The sequence below is a fragment of the Coregonus lavaretus genome (genome assembly GCF_964263955.1).
Source record: "Coregonus lavaretus genome assembly, contig: HAP1_SCAFFOLD_441, whole genome shotgun sequence".
In the NCBI taxonomy this organism is placed as follows: Eukaryota; Metazoa; Chordata; class Actinopteri; order Salmoniformes; family Salmonidae; genus Coregonus; species Coregonus lavaretus.
In genome coordinates, this window is record NW_028162706.1 from 333,577 (window position 1) to 357,868 (window position 24,292).

General features: G+C 44.5%; 2 protein-coding genes across 2 annotated transcripts; both read left to right on the plus strand.

Moving 5' to 3' along the window:
* The first annotated feature begins 664 nt into the window (after positions 1 to 664).
* On the plus strand, positions 665 to 15,906 carry LOC311118992 (claudin-7-B-like). Its single transcript, XM_084193741.1, has 4 exons — positions 665 to 1,189; positions 9,984 to 10,148; positions 10,246 to 10,330; positions 10,507 to 15,906. The coding sequence occupies exons 1-4, from the start codon at positions 967 to 969 to the stop codon at positions 10,664 to 10,666; spliced, it is 633 nt and encodes a 210-aa protein (XP_084049867.1). The 5' UTR covers positions 665 to 966; the 3' UTR covers positions 10,667 to 15,906.
* A 7,331-nt stretch (positions 15,907 to 23,237) lies between these two features.
* On the plus strand, positions 23,238 to 24,027 carry LOC311118988 (cornifelin homolog B-like; the record flags this gene model as incomplete). The annotated part of the gene is made up of 3 exons (XM_084193739.1): positions 23,238 to 23,340; positions 23,501 to 23,655; positions 23,905 to 24,027. The coding sequence occupies 3 exons, from the start codon at positions 23,238 to 23,240 to the stop codon at positions 24,025 to 24,027; spliced, it is 381 nt and encodes a 126-aa protein (XP_084049865.1).
* Between the last annotated feature and the right edge of the window lie 265 nt (positions 24,028 to 24,292).

Genomic DNA, 24,292 nt, shown 5'->3' on the forward strand with positions numbered 1-24,292 from the left:
GTTGAGAGAATGCCAAGAGTGTGCAAAGCTGTCCAAGGCAACAGGTGGCTATTTGAAAAATCTCAAATATATCTTGATTAGTTTAACCCATATGTGTTATTTCATAGCTTTGATGTCTTCACTATTATTCTACAATGTAGAAAATAGAACAAATAAAGAAAAACCCTTGAATGAGTACCTGTGTCCAAACTTTTGACCGGTACTAACTTTTGACTGGTACTGTATATTACATATATGTATTTGAAATATTAAGCTTCAGTATGGGACGTTTGGGGCGATAAACTCACCATCTCCATGCAAACACTGTTGTCTGGAGGCATTTTCGTCATCCAATGCAGTGGAGAGAAAAATAACACATTACTTTAAGCTATATGCCAAACTACAAAATATAATTAATGGTGCCCTGGGATAGGCCCTAGCTAGCCTATGTCTGAGCACAGGAGTTGTATGGAAAACATACTTTTTTTTTCACTAAACTCACCAAATGATTCGTGAAAGAATAGTCATACAATCACATTCGGAAGAAATTCTGCTCTGGCTGATACCATGACATAATGAAACCTCAGGTCTATAAGATACCTGTTGATGATTCGAAACTGTGCGCGTTCCCGCCCCTTGTGAGGAGGAAGCTACTTTAAAAGACGCCCCTCCCAGACAGATCCTCATTATATTCAAGGTGCGGCTATGCAACAGGTACCTGAGAAATAGTCGCCTTTGCATTTTAGAAGCAAAACTACCAAGGTGGATTTATATTTTGCAGAGACTAATTTCTAAAACAGTTTTACAACAACAGATTTACAAAATATTGCTTTTTTTGAAGACATCCATTGTGAACGCGTTAAGTACTCCTTTTCTCAACCAGGTGGACAGTAATTTTCTCTTTGTTCCAAACAATTTGTTGACTTTTTACAGGTTTTACAAGGTCAGTGACTTTCCTAAAACTCCGTTTGATTCAAGGAGTTCATAATGGCCAACTCGGGACTCCAGATTTTGGGGTTTGCCCTGTCACTACTGGGTTTGATCGGGTTAGTCGTAGGCACAATCCTGCCCCAGTGGAAGATGTCCGCCTATGTCGGGGACAACATCATCACAGCGGTGTCTATGTACCAGGGATTATGGATGTCTTGTGCATTCCAGAGCACAGGCCAGATGCAATGCAAAGTCTACGACTCAATTCTGCAACTTGACAGTAAGTAGGCTAATGAATGTTTTTATATAGAGATATCTATATATCATTAAAAATGTATGTTGGTGAAAGTTCGCCTTGCCCCTGTATGGATCTATTAGTGGCATGAGCAATATAAAAACGTATTATGTTGAACATGCTGTATGAATTTAGCAGGCAAGGGAATTAACGCGCGCCCCTTCTATGTGGATGAGGCATGCGCCTAGCCCAATATTGGAATAAAGGAGCCTAACGTTACTCCTTGGAGGAGCCTTACAAGTTTTGTTTTAAATGGCGAATTGGCTCTGGAGGCCAAAACAGCCAAATACTCCATCTAAACGTGAATTGATCCTCAATTGCGGTATGGTTCTAGAAACATAAAACCCTCTACTTTCATATCAATTCAACAACTACGCAAACTACACACGTACTGTACACTTGCAGCAGACCCTATTTTTCATTGACAAAATGTTTCTGGCCTCTCTTTCGTTTACACGGAGGTGTTCGGATGACATATAGCTAATTAGCACAGGTAGTCCACTGTTTCCATAAACAAGCGTTGTAACATAGAAATATGGCTGTGTGGGAACCCTATAAAGGTGTATCAATTTAACCTTTTTGTTTAAAAATAATAATTTCTCACCGATTATGAAAGGTCCTTATGCTTCCAAAACCTACTGCAAGCGATGCGTGTTAATGTTCAGACCGAGCATGGCTGCTTTTAACAAAACTGCCCCCTACAGAGGATTGCTTCATCCAATTACTCTTATGTGTAATTTGATGGAACAGAGTCATGACAAGGGCTAGCATGCGCCATGTCTTATTGGAAACCTGATAATTCTATGAATCTGCCACACCTTGTTGCTGGATTTATGACTCATACTTAGTGTCAATGCTCAATGTAAACTTTTGGTTGCTTTGTTGGCCATTTACTATTCAACTCAAACCCTATGCGTGTTATCCATCTTAAACATTTAAAAATTCTTTATCCCTTTCTCTATGGGGTGATTTATATGTATATGTTCATTTTATTTTATTTTCAGTTCACTATGCCTAACCTCTAACGATAATACAGCAATCCGGGGATATAATCAAACACAGGCTACTGAATAAATGCCTTCTATTCACATTGGTTCGTGGACACGGCTGGTTTGTGCTGTTACCAAGGTAATGATTATCCTGGCATTCATTGTCCTGCACCGGGCTATGCCGTGCCCTCTTCTGCCTGTGAAAACCCTTGTAGGCTGTGCTCTATGGGCTGTGTTGTAGACTGGTCTCATAGATTAGATTTAACATTGTAAACGTAAATCTGGAACACTTATTAGAATATATTGAGCTGGACAGTGTTTAAAACAATTGTTTGCACAAACAGTCTTTACAACGTTATATATTCAATGTCAGCAATTTTTTTATTCAATGTTCAGACATTCACAAGTAGTGTCAGTGTGGGCGGCAGGTAGCTTAGTGGTTAAGAGCGTTGTGCCAGTAACCGAAAGGTCTCTGGTTCTAATCCCCGAGCCGACTAGGTGAAAAATCTGTCGATGTGCCCTTGAGCAAGGCACTTAACCGTAATTGCTCCTGTAAGTCGCTCTGGATAAGAGCGTCTGCTAAATGACTAAAATGTAAATGTAATCGTATTGCTTCCGTCCCTCTCCTTGCCCCTACCTGGGCTTGAACCAGGAACCCTCTGCACACATCGACAACAGTCACCCTCGAAGCACCGTTAACCGTCGCTCCACAAAAGCTGCGGCCCTTGCAGAGCAAGGGAAACAACTACTTCAAGGTCTCAGAGCAAGTGACGTCACCGATTGAAACGCTACTAGTGCGCACTGCTAACTAGCTAGCCATTTCACACCGGTTACATCAGCATAACACAATTTTCATCCAAACCGGAAAATGAAGGCCGTGATGGAACAGGCAGTCCTTCCCCGGGAGGAAGAGCAGCTCCGTCTTGCCAAGGTTCAGCTTGAGGTGGTGATCCGTCATCCATACTGATATGTCTGCCAGACATGCAGAGATGCGATTCGCCACCTGGTTATCAGAAGGGGGAAAGGAGAAGATTAGTTGTGTGTCGTCAGCGTAGCAATGATAGGAGAGTCCATGTGAGGATATGACCGAGCCAAGTGACTTGGTGTATAGCGAGAATAGGAGAGGGCCTAGAACTGAGCCCTGGGGGACACCAGTGGTGAGAGCACGTGGTGCGGAGACAGCTTCTCGCCACGCCACTTGGTAGGAGCGACCGGTCAGGTAGGACGCAATCCAAGAGTGAGCCGCGCCGGAGATGCCCAGCTCGGAGAGGGTGGAGAGGAGGATCTGATGGTTCACAGTATCAAAGGCAGCAGACAGGTCTAGAAGGACAAGAGCAGAGGAGAGAGAGTTAGCTTTAGCAGATGCCAGGCAGATGCCAGGTCCGCAGGGAGTCTAGTTTTCTTCCATTTCCGCTCAGCTGCCCGGAGCTCTGTTCTGTGAGCTCGCAATGAGTCATCAAGCCACGGAGCTGGAGGGGAGGACCGAGCCGGCCGGGAGGATAGGGGACATAGAGAGTCAAAGGATGCAGAAAGGGAGGAGAGGAGGGTTGAGGAGGCAGAATCAGGAGATTGGAGGGAGAAGGATTGAGCAGAGGGAAGAGATGATAGGATGGAAGAGGAGAGAGTAGCGGGAGAGAGAGAGCGACGGTTGCGACGGCGCATTACCATCTGTGTAGGGGCAGAGTGAGTAGTGTTGGAGGAGAGGGAGAGAGAAAAGGATACAAAGTAGTGGTCGGAGACATGGAGGGGAGTTGCAGTGAGATTAGTAGAAGAACAGCATCTAGTAAAGATGAGGTCAAGCGTATTGCCTGCCTTGTGAGTAGGGGGGGACGGTGAGAGGGTGAGGTCAAAAGAGGAGAGGAGTGGAAAGAAGGAGGCAGAGAGAAATGAGTCAAATGTAGACGTAGGGAGGTTGAAGTCCCCCAGAACTGTGAGGGGTGAGCCATCCTCAGGAAAGGAACTTATCAAGGCGTCAAGCTCATTGATGAACTCTCCAAGGGAACCTGGAGGGTGATAGATGACAAGGATATTAAGCTTAAATGGGCTAGTGACTGTGACAGCATGGAATTCAAATGAGGAGATAGACAGATGGGTCAGGGGAAAAATTGAGAATGTCCACTTGGGAGAGATGAGGATTCCTGTGCCACCACCCCGCTGACCAGATGCTCTCGGTTTATGCGAGAACACATGGTCAGACGAGGAGAGAGCAGTAGGAGTAGCATTGTTTTCAGTGGTAATCCATGTTTCCGTCAGCGCCAAGAAGTCGAGGGACTGGAGGGTAGCATAGGCTGAGATGAACTCTGCCTTGTTGGCAGCAGAACGACAGTTCCGGAGGCTGCCTGAGACCTGGAACTCCACGTGGGTGGTGCGTGCAGGGACCACCAGGTTAGAGAGGCAGCAGCCACGCGGTGTGAGGCGTTTGTGTAGCCTGTGCGGAGAGGAGAGAACAGGGATAGGCAGAGGCATAGTTGACAGGCTGCAGCAGATGGCTACAATAATGCAGAGGAGATCGGAATGAAATGAACTAAACATCTGGGAAAGGAGAGAGCGGGGCCTCCCTCACCACAACTCCCAAGTATAACTCTTCCGACTTCCACCTCAGAAACTATAATTGTTGTAAACTACAGCGGTTCAATGTTTTCTAGGAATAGACTAACTTAGTTTATTCAGCTAGCTAACTAGGTGCAGTATTATTCCGTGAAAATCGTCCGGGCACATATTCAGCCAGTTAGTTAGCTAGAATAGTTAGCAAACTAGCTAGCCATTGCTTTCAGACAAAGAATAACCCCTCCTTTCAAGGCACGAACACACAGAGAGAGCCAAACTAACGTTAACTAGTCACCCATGTCCCGAATTCCTTGAACGACTCGGGCTATCAATATGTAAAAAACAAAACACAAATGTAGGTTATGACTTACCCCTAGCAGCTACTGTTAGCTAGCCAAGTGCAAAGCTAGCCACTGAATTGACTCAGCCAGTTCGCGTCTGTTCGCTCGGTCGTTCCAGCTATTGTTTACTAGTAGCTATCCAGGTAGCAACAAGCTAGCTAAATTTCAAGCACAGTAGCCACTTGCTACCTAACGTTAACGGTTCAGACAATGAGGTTAGAAAACAGCTGAATGGTAGGCAATTATTGTATGTAATTATTGTAGGCAGCCAGCTGGCGTAATTACAGGCACTCTCAGGCGTGAAACAACTATACCGTTGCTAATAGCTACTCGCCAGCTAGTCCAGGTGGTGGGTTAGCTAGCTAGCTTCGTGCTACACCAGGCTACACCAGGCACAGCCGAATACAATACTAACCTACAATAATTACATACAACAACCCACGATAACAAATGCATTAAATCACCGGCACATTGCGCACGTTAGGCTACACATCATGAAATATATTGAGACAAAGTACACTCCGTTGCCTACAAGTAGCAACAAATATCTCAATTGATTGGACATTAAATGTAGGCTATTTCAATATGATGGAAATGGGCCTATAGCCTACTGTTTATATTGTAGCCTAATATTTGAAGCATATTTTTATAAGTTGCTTGATTGTATCAATTGCAAAGACATTGGTGACTTTGTAGTCAACTTTGTTCTGAAGTTATCGGCTTTCAGAGGGACAGAAGCACATGGTTTATCCATGTTTAGCGTTGTGTAGTGAAGCGGGAGGGCAAAAAAGCATCCAATGACGCACTTCCTGTCTGGGTTGGCGCCCCCCCCCTTGGTTTGTGCTGTGGTGGAGACCTCTGTGGGCTATACTCGGCCTTGTCTCAGGATTGTAAGTTGGTGGTTGGGGATATCCCTCTAGTGGTGCGGGGGCTGTGCTTTGGCGGAGTGGGTGGGGTTATATCCTTCCTGTTTGGCCCTGTCCGGGGGTTTCTTCGGATGGGGCCACAGTGTCTCCGGACCGCTCCTGTCTCAGCCTCCAGTATTTATGCTGCAGTAGTTTATGTGTCGGGGGGCTGGGGTTAGTTGGTTATACCTGGAGTACTTCTCCTGTCTTATCCAGTGTCCTGTGTGAATTTAAGTATGCTCTCTCTAATTCTCTCGTTCTCTCTTTCTCTCTGAGAACCTGAGCCCTAGGACCATACGTCAGGACTACCGGGCATGATGACACCTTGCTGTCCCCAGTCCGCCTGGCCTTGCTGCTATTCCAGTTTCAACTGTTCTGCCTGCGGCTACGAAACCCCTACCTGTCCCAGACCTGCTGTTTTCAACTCTTAATGATCGGCTATGAAAAGCCAACTGAGAGACCTGAGCCCTAGGACCATACGTCGGGACTACCGGCCGTGGTGACTCCTTGCTGTCCCCAGTCCGCCTGGCCTTGCTGCTATTCCAGTTTCAACTGTTCTGCCTGCGGTTATGGAACCCCTACCTGTCCCAGACCTGCTGTTTTCAACTCTTAATGATCGGCTATGAAAAGCCAACTGAGATTTATTCCTGATTATTATTTGACCATGCTTGTCACTTATGAACATTTTTGAACATCTTGGCATGGTTCTGTTATAATCTCCACCCGGCACAGCCAGAAGAGGACTGGCCACCCCTCATAGCCTGGTTCCTCTCTAGGTTTCTTCCTAGGTTTTGCCTTTCTAGGGAGTTTTTCCTAGCCACCGTGCTTCTACACCTGCATTACTAGCTGTTTGGGGTTTTAGGCTGGGTTTCTGTACAGCACTTCGAGATATTAGCTGATGTAAGAAGGGCTATATAAAATAAAATTGATTGACTTAGCTGTTCTACGGGTGGTGAGGCAGGCATTAGATTACGAATGTTTTGAAGTGCAACATTAATAACGATGGTTTTGGGAAACGGCTCAGAGATTTAACGATGCTCCTACGAAGGTTCTAACGATGAACTTAGCCTTAAGATGCTTTTGGGAAACCGGGCCCTGTTGTATTATGGAGAGAATTATTACTCTCAACTCAGTGTCCCAGGCCAATTGTATACCTGTTAGTCCCTTGTCTTTCGATAACCCGCTCACTTTTACAGCCTTTTCTCAGCACGGTCTCTTCAGATAAATGTCTGTGGGTGTTGGAATATGATTAGCCTATACCAACACGTTGCAAATCACTGTAAATTGTGACATTGCAATATTTTAGACCTGGAGCTACAGCAACATGCTAGCCTCTGACTACAGTACACCTACTGACCACTTCCCCCTGATTTAAATAGCTTGATCCTGTATCTTAACAAGTAGTCTTGTAAAATGTAAATGTAGTCTATGGTAATTTCTCTGTCACTACATCTCAGTGTAAAAATGTATCCTCCATTACTCTTCATCAGTATACACCCTGTGCTGTCTAGATGTAGAGTTAAGTGTGTGGCTTACTGGGGGAGTGCCATCCATTCCACTCATGTCTTCAGATACTTCACCCATGGTGCACCTGAAAAGTTCACTATGCTCCCAGACTCCAACTGCTTGAGTTCACTGGACTGTTTATGGTAGTTGTTTTAGTGGCTGTAAAGCACTTTGTTTTACTTGTGTATCAACAACACCTTTTGATAAGGCTGTATCATTTTATAGACTCCTTATCTTTTATTCTCTTGCTTGTAGGCTTTATTGTATCTGCAAACATGAACATAAGCCAGTTCTGATAAACACTAATCAAACCAGTGGTCAGCTGTAACAACTCAACAAATAATAGCTTGATATCCATTTTAATTGCACTGATAGCAGGGAGATGGAATATTGCCAGATATGAATAAGGCATTAGGTTGTGCCAACTGCTTACTTGAATGTCCTCATGCTGTCCTGGTAAGTGAGGATTGCAGAGTAGGCCTACAGTTTTTGTCATGCCAATACTGATTGGTGTCATTGGAGCTTTTCAGAACCCCGGCCACATTTTAATACATAGTTTCAAATGTTGGTATGTTGTCTAAATGGTTCCTGAATTGTTTGGGGTGTTATGAGGCCATATTGGAGAACTTTGCTGACTTCAAGGCATCCATTTTGATTTGGGCTCTTTTGAATGTGGAGGAAGGAAATGTTTTCAGTGGCATGGAGAGGGAGTGTTTCTCCCTCAGTGAAACCCAACTCCCCCGGTCTCTCTCATGACTGGTCTGACTGGTTCCTGACTGAGCCGGGGAGGGGGAGGTGAGGGGGAGGGGTGGCACACAAACACACAGGCCATTCTCTCGAAACTGTAAAAATATATTGTCATCTTTCACAATTTCCTGTTGAGTCACTGAGATTAGGATCTGATCTATTTCATAGTTTTTTTTTAAAATCAGATAATATGCATTTTTCCACAATTCTCATTATGTAACAATTTTCGAAGTCCAAAAAGTGATAAACAAATCAATATTTCTAGTACTTATATATTGCTCCCCTAATGAAGCATAACACTGAAATATTTCAAATGAAATTATAAAAATTTTAATCTGACTTTTTCACAGTTTGAGCTTTTTAGCCATTTCGGGAATGAGAAGGCCAAGTGGGTGTAAAGGTGGCGTTTTGAGAATAAGAACCTTATTCTGAAGGCATATAAGCAAATGAACTCACTGTGCTCATCTAAGGTCTAATCCTCTAGATGATGCATCATGGGTGAATACAACTGTATTTAGAAACTGATTGGTGTTTTTACAGGAACTTGAAAAAGTGTTATGGTAATGAAACACGTTCAGACACTGTGCGTAATAAATATTAATTTAATGTAAACTTCAACTAGTATACCATTTATGGACGAACTACAGCAACATATTTGGTGTTTTATTAAAATAAGTTTGGCTTTTTCTAAAGTAAAATAAAAAACCACCAGCGTTTAATCAGGACGCATTACGGTATTGAGAATTTGGTGTGAAAATGTACAAAATTCAGGTGACATTTTTTAATGTATTTAAAATAAGACACTTTCCCTAAGATTAGATCTTAGTCCTCAGAATGGTAGTTGATATTTGCAGATGCATCATGGATTTTGTTTCTCAATTTGCTACAGACATTTTCAATCTGGTTTCATGAGAATCACCCCCCCCCCCCACACACACACACACACACACACTCCACCCTTGAAGGTTTCCGTTGGATATGGGTTCTGTTGCACCCATAGAGATTTATAGAGATCGCAATGTTGTATCTGTGCCATTATGGCATCTGTGACTGCATGGGCAGCACCATTGAGGCAATCTCAATTTTAAAGTAGTACATCTTTTGATGTTTGTTTGTAAAAATGTGTACAGCTAATATTGGTGACTCACCACCACCTGCAGTGCAGAAGTTTTGAACCAAATCTTGTCATTCATTTATTGTGGACATGTAGCTTAAAGCCATTTACAAACTAGGCAAACCAATTTGAGGAAGACTATGCTCTGATCATTGACTGATCGCTCCCGCCATTTTAAAGTAATCAAGTGGGTGGGAAGCTCTCAATGGCAATGTCCATGCAAAACCGGTTTATTTCCATGTAATGCATACACCTCTGGTTGCACCTGCCTACAGGTGCATTGGGAGTGGTTGAGACAGGAGTTCAGTGTGGAATGGTTTGCGTGTATGGTTTCAGTGGCTACACTGCTCTCGGGTCTTAATAACCTGGCTATTAAAACTAAGTTTAAAGCATTTTATTCCTATAACCGAAACCACTTGAGGCAGAGTTCTCTAAAGTCTGGGTGGATAAATCAAACATTTGTCAACTAACATGGTCATTCATTCACTAGACCATTTTCACTTTTCCTTCCACTATCAAAAACTCTAACTTGTGTCTCAGTTGAAAAAATAAATAAAATGATGTTTAATAGGGCATGGCACCCTAAAGGGATAACCTGGTGTATTAACCTTGTCCTCCCCACTTCTCCAGGCGCCCTGCAGGCAACGCGTGCCCTGATGATCGTGGGCATCATTGTGACCGTGGCTGGATTGGGTGTGGCAACCATGGGAATGAAGTGCACCAACTGTGGAGGAGATGACAAAACCAAGAAGTCTCGCATCACCATGACTGGAGGCATCGTCCTGCTAATTGGATGTGAGTTACTTTGAAATCGGCAGATATGTCATTTGCTCTAAGTTCTCTGTATGATCGGATATTTTCACCTCTAACGTTTTGTTCCTCCTCTCCATAGCTCTGTGTGCAACTATCGCCTGCTCGTGGTTTGCTAACAACATCATCAAGGAGTTCTACAACCCATTCGCCCCTGTCAACTCCAAGTAAGTACTGCTGAATCCCTCTATGGCCTCCTTCCATTCTTTATTGCCCCTCTTATTACCTGGAATCATTAACTCACGGTCTTGGAGTTGGTGAATGCTAGAAGTTGCGGCCTATTTTCTGTTACGCATGCAATTGTACTGATACCAACACAAACCCTGCCCTTCATCTCCTCTAGGTATGAGTTTGGTTTAGCTATCTTCATTGCCTGGGCTGGAGCCTTCCTGGACATAATTGGTGGTGCCATGCTTGCAGCATCCTGCCCCAAGGGCAAACCTACACCCAAATACCCCATCGCCTCCAACCGCCCCCCTAGCAGCACCAAGGAATTTGTCTGAGCAGGAGCCAGCCCTGCTGTCTGGAGGCACAAGGAAAAACCTTGGCATGTACATTGCATCGGTCCAACTCAAGATATTATTTGGGCTCTGCCAAGTCCACCTAGATAGCATTCTGTTTTTTAACTATGTATGTTTTGAATTTTATCCACGGTGTACCCTAAGTTACTGATATTGTAAGGATGTAATTTTAAGAGATTTGGTTTTTATGTTACGTTTTCAAGGACTATTCATAATGTTTACTTCTGTCTAAGGGAGCGCAGAGGGTGAGTGTCGGCCTCCGGGAGAACATTTCATATCCCCTTCTCTCACACCATCACTCCACTTTTCCCATGTCTATTACTGTAGTCTACATGGACAGGCCAGATGATTGGAATGATTTGGGATTGCATTACAACAGCCAATCCTCCCACAACATATTTTAGGAGCCAGATGGACATCCATTGTCTGACTTTTAAATGTTTATGCTAGATATTTTTTATTCAATGCATAAGACAACACATCATATGAAGCTATCAGTCAATACCTTTTTTTGAAGGTCTGGGACTGAGTCCTTCATATCTTTAAAAGATTGCCAGACTATATTTACAGTAATTGCCATTATCAGTGGTAAAGGAAATCAGTGTGATGCGTTTGGTGAAACATTTGACTCTCCATATTCTCCCTTTTGTCAAGTGTTTTTTTGTTGTTGCTAGTAGCCTACAGTATGTGTGCTTCAAAGAGACGGTAGATTTCAAATACTTTCTGCCACATTCAGAATAATTAACTTTTTAAATAAATAATAATTTGTTATTTTTGAGATTTGTCTTCTGTAAATATTTTTTTTTAACGTTCTGGCTTTGGGAGTGCTTTGTGGGATTCAAGGCAAGAGATGCAGAGATGATGCAATAAGTCTTGTCTATATGTCCTGACTAGCTAGGTTGCTTTGTAATCAGCCAGATGTGAACTCTGCTGAAATGAGGCCCCTGATACAGTAAGTTGTGGGGGGTGAAATGCAGTGCTGCCTTGTGAGATCTTCAGGGTGGTGTTCAAACTGAGCTTTACCCCAAAGTCATTCTGTCCTTCTAAAACTTTAACAAAATGCCAAGCCATTGGATATCAGCAAGGCAAAAATATACATGTCCTGTCCCAAATCAATCCCTAACCTCTACACTTCGTCGTAGGTTGCCACCTTTCCAACAAGTCAGTTCGTACAATTTCTGCCCTGCTAGAGCTGCCCCGGTCAACTGTAAGTGCTGTTTTTGTGCAGTGGAAACGTCTAGGAGCAACAACGGCTCAGCAGCGAAGTGGTAGGCCACACAAACTCATAGAACGGGACCGCTGAAGCGCATAGCGCAAATCGTCTGTCCTCGGTTGCAACACTCACTACAGAGTTCCAAACTGCCTCTGGAAGCAACGTCAGCACAATAACTTTTTGTCGGGAGCTTCATGAAATGGGTTTCCATGGCCGAGCAGCCGCACACAATCTGCAGTGGTGTAAAGCTCGCCGCCATTGGACTCTGGAGCAGTGAAAACGCGTTCTCTGGAGTGATTAATCCCTCTTCGTCATCTGGCAGTCTGACAGACTAATCTGGGTTTGGCGGATGACAGGAGAACGCTACCTGCACCAATGCATAGTGCCAACTGTAAAGTTTGGTGGAGGAGGAATAACGATCTGGGGCTGTTTTTCATGGTTCGGGCTATGCCCCTTAGTTCCAGTGAAGGGAAATGTTAACGCTACAGCATACAATGACAATCTAGACGATTCTGTGCTGCCAACTTTGTGGTAACAGTTTGGAGAAGGCCCTTTCCTGTTTCAGCATGACAATGCCCCCGTACACAAAGCGAGGGCCATACAGAAATAGTTTGTCGAGATCAGTATGGAAGAACTTGACTGGCCTGAACAGAACCTTGACCTTAACCCAATTGAACGCCTTTGGGATGAATTGGAACGCCAACTGCGAGCCAGGCCCAATCGCCCAACATCAGTGCCTGACCTCACTAATGCTCTTGTGGCTGAATGGAAGCAAGTCCCTGCAGCAATGCTCCAACATCTAGTGGAAAGCCTTCCCAGAAGAGTGGAGGCTGTTATAGCAGCAAAGGGGGGAGACCAACTCCATACTAATGCCCATGATTTTGGAACGAGATGTTCGACGAGCAGGTGTCCACATACTTTTGGTCATGTAGTGTATGTATGAAAAAATGCATTGCAGGGGGCATGCTTCGCCAGGTACATGCTGCCTGCCCTACAGGACATTTACTGCACTCGGTGTCAAAGGAAGGCCCTCAGTCACCCAAACCACGGTCTGTTCAATCTGCTACCTTCTAGCAGAGACGGTACAGGTGCGTCAAAGCCAGGACCGAGAGAGTGAAAAACTGCTTCTATCTAACCGGCTACCTGCCCAGTACTCTGCCCTGCACCTTGAGACCAATTCCCCATGTATAGAGTCATTGAACACTGGTCACCTCATATTCTGTTGTTTACTCAATGTGTATGTATATACTGTATTCTCAGGTCAGCCATAGTGTAGTACGGTGCTCCTGGAGCAAATTAGGATTAAGTGCCTTGCTCAAGGGCACATCAACAGATTTTTTCATCTTGTCGGCTTGGGTACTCAAACCAGCGACCTTTCGGTTACTTGCCCAACGCACTAACCACTAGGCTACCTGCTGCCATAACACCTACAAATCTGTGTACACAACCAATAAACTTTTATTTGAAATACCCTCAAATAAAAGGTGACATTCTGTATTGTCGCCTCTTATGAAACATTTGATCTCAAAACCAAAGTGCTGGAATATAGAACCAAATTAAACGTTTCAGCTTCACTGTCCAAATAAATACGTAGGGGAGTGTACAACCACAAAGTTCTTTCAGATCTACATTTTGCCTAGAAAAATAACTGTTCTCCTCATACTAAAATTGTTCTCATTGTCTCCAACAGTGAGCTTGTGACTTAAGTTAATTTCCAAAGACTACCCGAACTTAGGTTCATTTCCAAAGACAACCCAAACAGGTTTTATTCCAAATGAATTACAGATGTCATCAAGTCTGTACTAGTAGATTTAGAGTGGTTTTAAATTGAGTGAGAGAAAAGATCTGGTCAGAGCATTGTTCCTTTGACTTTATCGCCCTCTGGTGGTACTATCATTGTACAACAGCATATCACATTTCAAGAAGTATAATCAAGATTTTACAATAATACATGCCAGAGCAGACACTTTCATGCAAAGTGACTTGTAAAAAAAAACACACCCACTTTAGTATCAGTCCAAGCATATAGTTTAGTTTAGTTTTAATGAGAATTGAATTACTGTTACTGGAGTTGAAGTAGGCCTAACCCTTTTATAGCTAGTGATATAATTGTATAACTTTACAGCTACCAGGAAAGAGATGAGACTGACCCAAACTGACCAATGGTTCCATATCAAAACAACGTATTCCTCACATCTTGGTCAGTCTTACACCAAATACCGAATTTCTCCTCCATGTTGCGATCTACTTCATCCTTCTGCTTCGTAACTGGGTTTAACATGAACCAGCAAAATGATTGATCCTCCATCCTCCAATACAGAGTGCAGAGTTAGGCAACTTGTCTGAATGTCATATTACTTTTTTTGACCAGATGGGGGCATTATGGTGATTGGTGAAGGATATTAGACAACAGGCTAATTCTAAAAAAGGTGTATTTACACCTCTATTCAGGGATACATGGAAGTTCACTAGTTCACAGTGAGAACTCCTTTGTCTAGTAACTCAAGGGTAGAGAGTAAAATACATTACAACATAGGCAGGGTATAGGCCTACTAAGCTTCTAATTAGGACATGCATGACAAATTAAAGTCTTCAGTGTATCTAACATGTTTTAGAACAGATTTTACAGACACTTCCTTTGCACCAAAATGAGACAGTGTTGTCGACCGTCAAAGGCTAAAATAAAGTGTATTTGTCAACATAATATGTGAAACAGTGAAAAAGCATAGGTCAACTCATTTTGAAGGGGCAGGTCTTGATGGGTAGGGCCTTCTCTTGTGTGCTTATGTTTCAGCCAGTCCGGCTCCAAATCTACCATACTTGCTCCCCTCCCCTTCAAAACCAGAATAGCAGCAGAGATGCACAATTTCTCTCTATTTCCTTGGAACACCAACCTTCCCTCCAGGAAGAGCTAAACTACAGGTGATGTGCATGCTGCTATTGCAAACTTTGCAATGGGCACCTAAACTGGGTATTGTCCAGAACAAGTGGTCCTCGCTTCAGAATTTCACAAATGAGCACGATCTTGAGGTCTGGACAGTCTGACAGTGTTCAGGCAACAGGAGAGATATCGACTGATATTGGGAGGCCATTGTTGTTCATGACGTCATCCAAGTCCTCATCCTCTATCACCACTGTAAAAGGAATATATTAAAGTACGGGGGAAAAATACTGTTATTATCAACATACATTGGTCATCTGATTCTGTAGAATCAAACAATTAAACTAAGTTCATAGTCTGGTCAGACTATATTTTAGTCATATGCCGATCAGTTTCTTTCGTCTCAATTCTCGTTCCTCATCTTTTGCTTGCTTCATCTGCTGCACTCACCTCTCTTCGACCGTCCTATTTGCCCTAGTTTCGGGGCCCGTTGGCCTCGTCTCCGCTGGGGGGAGTCAAAGCTCAGCACACCCCTGTTGAATCGACTCCCCAAACCAGGCACCTCACCGGATTACTGAACTGGGCTGGAGTACGCCAGAGGGCGGTAGAAACTAGGGTATTCCCGCTATTCCGTACATTTCCAGTGGTTGAGGTGCGCTTTCTCGGTTCTTTCGGTTTTTCTCTCTGTAGAATTATCGACACCTCTGCAGCGTCCGAGCGCTGCTTCTCCTTGTCCTTGCTTCCACAACAGTACAGCATGCAGGAAGGATGCCGGCATATATTTTTAGTGTCGATTAGATAAATGTCGTTGTTCTTGGCTAAAGACGGAGTTAAAATTGAGAATGTGGTAGATAACAAAACTCAAGAAAATGAACTGAATACATATTTCACACTTTGATGGCACAATATCCCAGCTGATCCACAACACAACACATTTCTGCCATAAATGTCAGACAAGACGTTTGCTCGTCCATTGCGCAAAACGTTCTCAAATGCATTTCACCATCAATATGGTTTCAGTATTATTCACTTTTCAGTTATTCTGGTAAAATATTGGTGCACATTATTTCAAACCTTTTCTATAACTAGTGGTCATTGCAGAGGGTCCTCTTCACATATTCCCCATTGTGAGGTGTTGTTGTGATTTTACAGTTGAACATATGCCCACTCCCAGTAAGCACAGTTTCGACGTCATAAAGGTGTAGAACGTCAATGATAAATGCGTTATTACAATCCGGGATTTCCCAAACCCGCACCTGATAGCATCATGACGTACGAACTGAAGTTGCAGGAATTATGGCACAATAAAAAAATTATCAAAGTATGAGTATGAGATCACTCATACACTCGTATTTATGGAATTCTATTACAAACAGGTACATAATAGGAACATCCATAGGGTACAAGATATTGTAAATCTGATCATGGTCACAGCATTTGATTTTTTTTTTTTTATGATACATTTGCAAAACTGTATATATAAAAAAACATTTCTAAAAACCTGTCATTATGGGGTATTGTGTGTAGATTGATGAGGGAAAAAAACAATTTAATCCATTATAGAATAAGGCTGTAACGTAACAAAGTGTGGAAAAAGTCAAGGGGTCTGAATACTTTCCGAATGTACTGCAGCTCTTTCTAGCTACTGATGCGTAGGTAAAGAATGGCCACAACAAGAATGACTCACGTTTGATGGATTTTTACTGAAGGATCTTCTCAGATGATACCGGAATGATGATGGGAATTCACATGAATATACTGGAATTAAGTAGATGTTCTTATACAAATGGTGATAACACAGGCTATGTCCAGGCGCTTTTGCTCGGGCACAGAACGATGTCCATGCCATGAGCATGCGAGCAAACCTTAAACTGTGGGAAATACTAGACAACTGGCTAACCTAAACATGGCACACCCATTAACCAATGAGCAGCTATCAAGCGTACAGAACGTGCACCGTAGAACAAATGGGGGGAACAGGGGCTATGCCATTTGCAATACACTACCCCCTCCAGGAGTACCGAGTCCCTTCGGTACAGGTAACCCTAAGTTACAAATGACATAACTACAGTCCTTACAGTCTAAACTTCCTGTAGACTGGCTTAAACAATAAAGATTAATAAACAAAGTCCACAGTCTCTCTGACTTGTAACTTAACTGGAAACTACACAGTCCATGTTTTCTTTCGTTTCCCTTTTTAACTACTGTTGTATCTCGCAGGTTTGTGAACCTTTCATCCACGGAGTGTTGACTTCAATGTCTTGTTTTTCGTCTGGTCTTTTCCACCGTTTGTGTTTTGTACTGCCGATGACGGCGTGCAGCAGGCTGATGCTACTTTTCTTTGCTTTCCTGTTTCTCTTTTGGCTCCTGTTCAGGAGCGTCTGAAGCTGTGTCACTGCCATCTGGGGGTGGCTCAGGTAGTTGCTGAGGTTCCAGGTGTGTGGGTGTCTCAGTGGAGTCTTTACTCTGCTGTAGGACCTGATTCCTTTGTTGCCTGACCCACACCGGGATAACCTCACTGTCGTAGGGCTTGAGGCGGTCGTGGCGCATTATCCTTCTGTGTTGTTGTATCTCATACAGCACAGGGCCACGGCATGCAGAGACCATGTGAGGGCCCTTCCAGGGTGCTTGGAGTTTGGGGCTCTGCCCTTTCTTCTCGGTGCTATCCCAGATGTATACAAGATCTCCGACAGTATAAGTCCTCTCTCATGTATTTTATTTTTGATGCTGCTGAGCTGCTCGGAAATGCTCCCTTGCAGTTATGTGTGCTTCCTTTAGACCTTCTTCCAGGTTGTAGAGGAACTCTGGGCCTTCCATCCTGTCAGACTTGACCTCTGTTGCACCAGACCAGATATCCTGAGGTTGATGGATCTCCTTTTCAAGCATCAGCCTTTTTGGAGTGAACCCAGTGATTGCATGTAGGGAGCTTGGGTAGGCTGACGTCAGGAGCGGCAGGTGTCCATCCCAGTTTCGCTGATTCTGGTCCACGTAGCAGCAGATCATCTGGAGTAGCTCAACCTGACCGTTGGAAGCCAGGCGATAGGGGGTTGTCCTTTTCTTTGAGATCTGCAAGAGCCTGCTCACAACTTTCAAAGTTGCAACCTTGGTCTGTGTGCAGCTCAAGTTTGGCACTGAAGCAAGCAATGAAGTAATATACCAGTCTCTTGGCAGCAATTTCAGCTCCTTGGTCAGGAAGAGGAAGAGATCGTGACAAGCTTGCAACACTTCAGTCTGCATTGAGGCTGGCACCAGCAACAGTGAAGATGGGCTGAGTCCACCAGCTTTCTCCCAGTGGTAGTAGAGAACACCCTGGCATAGTTCAACTTGAGGCCAGCACAGCCAGTACTTTCTTAGTGCAGGGCTCTCCAGGGCAACTTGATCCTTTGTGGGAAGGTTTCCTGACTCTTTCCACTGGTGAAGGATGGAGAGGACAGGATCTTTCTTTTGCTCTTTGGCTAGTTCCTCACCGGCTGTAGCCAGTTTACTGTTCGAGCTTCTACCGTTGGAACATCTGGCTGGCCGTCTTCCCGTGTTGGGTGGTTACTGGCACTGTTGGGCTCTTTGGTCTCAGTCTCTCCAAGTCCACTGCACCTCAGCGCCAGCGGCACTACATCATCGACATCATCCTCGAACCTCGCCCACTGTTCATGCAGTCTCTGGCGGTGTTTACAACTTTGGCAGGGTAGGTCCGTTACATCCTTGCCTGCTTGATAGCAGTCACATGCTCTGGAGCCGTCCCGTCTTGACATCGCATCGGCGTTGGAGTGGCGGTTGCCTGCCCGGTATTCAATGTCATAGTCATACTGGCTGAGCTCTTCCAACCAGCGAGCTAGCTGGCCTTCTGGGTGCTTGAACCAAAACAACCAAGTCAGGCTGCTGTGATCGGTGCACAGTAGGAACTTCCAGCCAAGGAGGTAGTGTCGGAATTGGCGGGTGCAGCGGAAAATGGCCAGTAACTCGCACCTTGTGATGCGGCACCTCTGCTGAGCTGGCGTGAGGTGGGTGCTTGCATAGGTGATAACTCTCTTCTCCCCACTGTAGTTGTGACAGCACTGCTCCAATGCTGTGGTTGGAGGCATCCGTGTCAAGGATGTACTTCCCTTCTGCAGCTGGATACCCTAGTATTGGGGCTGTTTCTCATTAAGCTGAGTGAAGGCATGCTGGTGCTCTTCTCTCCACGGGAACTTAGCTTCCTTCTTGAGGAGAATGTTGAGTGGGCTGGCCAGTTCTGCAAAGGCTGGAACGAACTTGTGGTAGTAATTGCATAACCCTATGAAGGCTTTCAGTTCTTGCACATAACTAGGAGGTTGCCAGGCTTGCACATCCTTGATCAGAGCATGTTTGTGACTTATGCCTTCACCACTCACGACATGCCCTAAGAACAGGATTTCTTCCTTGAGCAGGTGGCACTTGGATGACTTCAGCTTCAGTCCGTGGCTGTGAAGGCATTGGAAGACATCTGCAAGCCGTTGTAGGCTCTCGTCAACTCCTCTCCCCAGGATGATGATGTCATCCAGATAGATCAGTGGTGTTTCCCATTAGAGTCCACAGAGGACAATCTCCATGGCCCTCTGAAACGTACTTGGGGCATTGCAAAGGCCGAATGGTATACGGGTGTATTCGTAGAGCCCATATCTAGTGAAAAACGCTGTCTTCTCCAAGTCCTTTACATCCAGAAGTTATCTGCCAGTACCCAGATTGAAGATCTAATGTGGAGAAGATGTTGGCTCCCCCAAGGACATCAAGACACTCTTCAATCTTGTGCAAGGGGTATGCATCCTTGCCTGTCAGGCCGTTGAGGCGGCGGTATTCGACACCATCCTTCTTACGAACTAAGATGACGGGGGATGCCCACTCTGAGGAGGATGGTGTGACGACACCTGCTTCCAGCATGGCATTGAGGTGCGTTTCCTCTTCTCCTTGGAACCCAAAAGGTGTCCGTCTAATCGGTTGATGTACTGGCCTAGCCGCTCCAGTGTCTATCTTGTGGGTGACAGCAGACACGTAGCCTAAGTCAGTGTTGGTCGTTGCAAAAAGGGATTTGTATTCAAGCAGGAGCTCAAAGCTTGAAGCAGCAAACAGGCCTGGAGATGTTCAGGTAGGTCTGTGGCAGCAATCACTCTTCTAATCTTTGGTCGCTGTGCACTTTCAGGCTGTTCCCCAGGACTGCGTGTTTTATGCTGCTCAGCTGGACTTGATGAACTGGAGGGGCCATCAGTGAACGTTTCAACCAGGAGGCCAAGGCAAGCTCCTCTTGGTAGAGCAGCTTTGTTGCTCGAAAGGTTGCAGAGCTTGACAGGCACCCTCTGCTCCATGGTTGTGGCGACACCTCCGGAGGACACCGCTTCGGTGATACTTAGAGGCTCAAGTACAACAGAGACTCCGGGCTTTGGACGGTCAACCTCACCCCAGACTAGATATTAACACTCCGGTGACAAGGTTGTGTCTTTCTCCAGGAGCACCCGAGCTACGAAGTAGTCAGGTCTGTCGCCTCCAACGATTTTGCCAGGCAAAAGTTCCTCCTCGATGAAGACTCTTCCGCTGGCATGAATAGTTACATTTGCAGCTCTCAACAGGTCCAGGCAGAGGAGGAGGGAGTCATGTATAGGGGCCACGTACACCTCCCATTCAAAGCTCCTGGTGCTGATCTGAAATGTAACTTTCAGTCCACCCATGGCAGTCATGTCTTTCCCCGACTCAGCATTCTAAAGACGTGTCTTCTTGAGAGTTGTCTGCTCACTCACAGGGAACTGCTGGTAAAGGCTCTCAGAGATGATTGTTGTTTCAGCTCCAGTGTCTACAACAGCTTGGATTGGGACGCCGTTGATTGTCAGAGCTATCTGCAAACTTGGCCCTCTGTTTGTAGTACGGCCAACTTGTACAGTAGGGGACTGGCTTCGTTGGTTGACAAGCCCACCTGCAGAAGTGGCTTGGTCAAGTTCTTTACCACCCCGGCTATGGGGAGGGGTTGGGCTTAGGGGCCTCACCAATTCTCTCCTGAAGTGTCCTTCCTCGCCACATCGGTAACACGGCCCTGTAGCAGTGCGGGTGGGACTTGGTGAGCGGACTCTCATCCTGTTACCCTGCTGCAGTGGTAAACGTCCTTGCCTCCTCTCCTGACTCTCAAGGCTGCTGCCCTCATACTGCTTGAGAGAGTACTCTGGGAACTCCTGGCTCCTGTGGTACAAAGCGGCAACATGTTCAAGCTTTAGCTGTAGCTTATTCATCTTCTGCAGCCTCTGCAAGTCTCTGAGCCTCCACAAGTGAGATGGGATCCTGATTCATTACTTCATAAGCCACATTCTGGTTCCTGAGGCCCTTGAGGAATGCGTCGGTTGCTAGTTGATCTTGCAGATTTAGCTTTCGATTTATTTGATTCATTAGGCTTACCATTAGCTGACGCCAATGGCGACAGCTAGTCTTACTGGGGTCCGACATATAACGACAAGAGATTACAGACAAAATACTTTACAATTGACATACGTTTAAAAACATGAACATGTAGTGTGTGTGTGTGCATCTATCAGTTACACATACATCTCAGTACATACACACAACAAGTAGGTCACATGGGGAGAGGCATTGTGCCGTGAGGTGTTGCTTTATTATTTTATTGAAACCAGGTTTGCTGTTCACTTGCGCTATATGAGATGGAAGTGAGTTCCATGCACTCATGGCTCTGTATAATACTGTACGTTTCCTTGAATTTGTTCTGGACCTGGGGACTGTGAAAATACCCCTGGTGGCATGTCTGGTGGGGTAAGTGTGTGTGTCAGTGCTGTGTGTAAGTTGACTATGCAAACCATTTTTTCTTATAAAAACAAGAAGTGATGCAGTCAGTCTTTCCTCAACTCTTAGCCAAGAGAGACTGGCATGCGTAGTATTAATATTACCCCCCTGATTACAATGAAGAGCAAGACGTGCCACTCTGTTCTGGGCCAGCCGCAGCTTAACTAGGTTTTTCTTTGCAGCACTTGACCGTATGACTGGACAGTAATCTAGATAAGATAAAACTAGAGCCTGCAGGATTTGCTTTGTGGAATGTGGTGTCAAAAAAGCAGAGCATCTCTTTATTACGGACATACCTCTCCCCATCTTTACAACCATTGAATCTATATGTTTTGACCATGACAGTTTACGCCAGGATAGGCAAGCGTGACCAGCCGGCGCACTTCCTCTGCAAATTCAGCCAACGACTCCTTGGACTGGCGAAGCTCTCCCAACCTCCTTCTGACTGTGGTCGGGGGGTTCCGCTGACCAAAGCGCTGGGTGAGCTGCTCCTTGAGAAGGTTATAGTCCTCCCGAATTTGCTCAGGCAGTGAGTATACATATCTGATGGCTGGTCCATCAGGCATTCATGTAGCCAGTCAACCCGCTGAGCACCGTTCCAGGCATACTTCCTAGCCTGCCGTTTGAATGGCAACAGAAAGGACTCCCAATCTTCATTTCCATCGAACATGGCTAGCTTAGCCTTTGGGCCATCCTGTGTGGTGTGCTGGTTCTGGTGATTGCCGAATTTGCTCAGGCAGTGAGTATACATATCTGATGGCTGGTCCATCAGGCATTCATGTAGCCAGTCAACCCGCTGAGCACCGTTCCAGGCATACTTCCTAGCCTGCCGTTTGAATGGCAACAGAAAGGACTCCCAATCTTCATTTCCATCGAACATGGCTAGCTTAGCCTTTGGGCCATCCTGTGTGGTGTGCTGGTTCTGGTGATTTGCTTTTACTATGTCACGTTACCCTCACTGTTTGACATTAAGTAGCCTAATTACCTCACCCTCTTTTTGACTCTGTTCTAGAGTTGAGGAACAAGGCTTAACTCTGACCTGGAATGTTCAGGATTGACCGGCTGGTGTGGTTTATCGGAATGTATCTAAGACATTCCTTCATGACAAATATTCCTCCACTCTTCCACAGCTCTTATTCAGAAGTGTCAGACATCAGTTCTGCTGTTGTTATAGATGGTTCAGTCTCAAAGTTCTCTCTCACAGGTAAGAGGTGGCCACCTATTCGAGACCTATTCAGACTTTTATTATTTACTTTTATTATATTTGATCAATAAACATTTAAAGATAAAATGCACTTGTGAGATTCAATAAGGTTATATGGAGAGGAATCATAATTGTGTTTCAGATAATTTATTTGGCTCCATAGTTTACTCTCTAATCAGTTACGGTTTAGATCTATTTTGATTATGTTTTCCTGATGGAAAAGGTTGTTGTAATAATTCTGTAATAACAGAAGACCAGACACTTTTTGAATTATTTTTTGGTATTGAAGTTTGATGGAATGATTTAATGAATGTGTGATCTTTTGGGAATTAGTAATTGTTTGAATACAAGCATTTGTTCTGTACAATGATGAGAACAGCTTAAGAACTGTCTTTCAAAGCAAACCAAAGCCATGAGTGGTTTATTGAAGATGTCCTCTGATCTCTGTCTTTGTAGATAAGTCACCATGCCTACATTCGTCATTGATCAGCCTCTTCCCGTCATGGAGTCCAAGGAGTCTGACCAGTGGAGTTCCGGAATCTGTGACTGCACCGATGACATGGCAGACTGTTAGTGTGTGTGTGTGCCTGACGTGCATCATATATTTGTGCATGTTTGTGTGTGATCACATTTGTTTGTGTATATTTGTATATTTGTATGTTAGAGTGTTAAAAATTCATAGTTTTATAAGTTTATGTTCTCGATTGGTGCTTCATTCACTTTGGCCAGGCTGTTTTGGATGCTGGTGTTGTCCCTGCCATGCCTGTATACATTCAAGGGAGTACGGACAGTGTCTTTGTCTCCCTCTGCTGGACATCTTCGGCATCATCCCACCCATCACAATGTCCATGAGGGTGTCCATGCGCCAGCGCTACGGCATCAAAGTAAGTACATTTAAAGTTGGCTTCTTCTGGAAAAAAATATTACATTTACTGAACTCGGATAAAGTACATTACGATACACATTTTGTCATCCAACCACTGACCTAGTGCACCGTGCTATTCATAGGTTTAATTGTTAGTGAACATTTTCCCTTCTCTAGGAATTAATAACTTTCTTGTGTTGGGCCATTCCAATGTCTGCTATATGACTGCCTGTATGACCATTGTTGTAAGATTGCTGACTGTCTCCAGGGCAACTTCTGTAACGACTGTGTGAACGCCACCTTCTGCAACTGCTGTGTCTGGTGCCAGATGTCCAGAGAGATGAAGAGCCGCAACATCCCCATTGTCTTGATCAGTGCTAGGAACGAATGACCAACATGACACCATAACCTCAAGGTTACCGTAGTCATCACAATACCATAGCCATAACCTTTTTCAGAGTGATGTTTCTGTGTTTTATAGGATGTATATTATTCCTACATGCCTGAATTGTCTGTTTGTTTGTCAAGAAGTTATTGTAAACTGTGTATATTAAAACAAGATTTTGTATGCTTAAAAATGATGTATACACATCTTTCTATGAAATATTATGCCTACAATAAGGACATAAATCAATATATATTTTTATTATATAAAA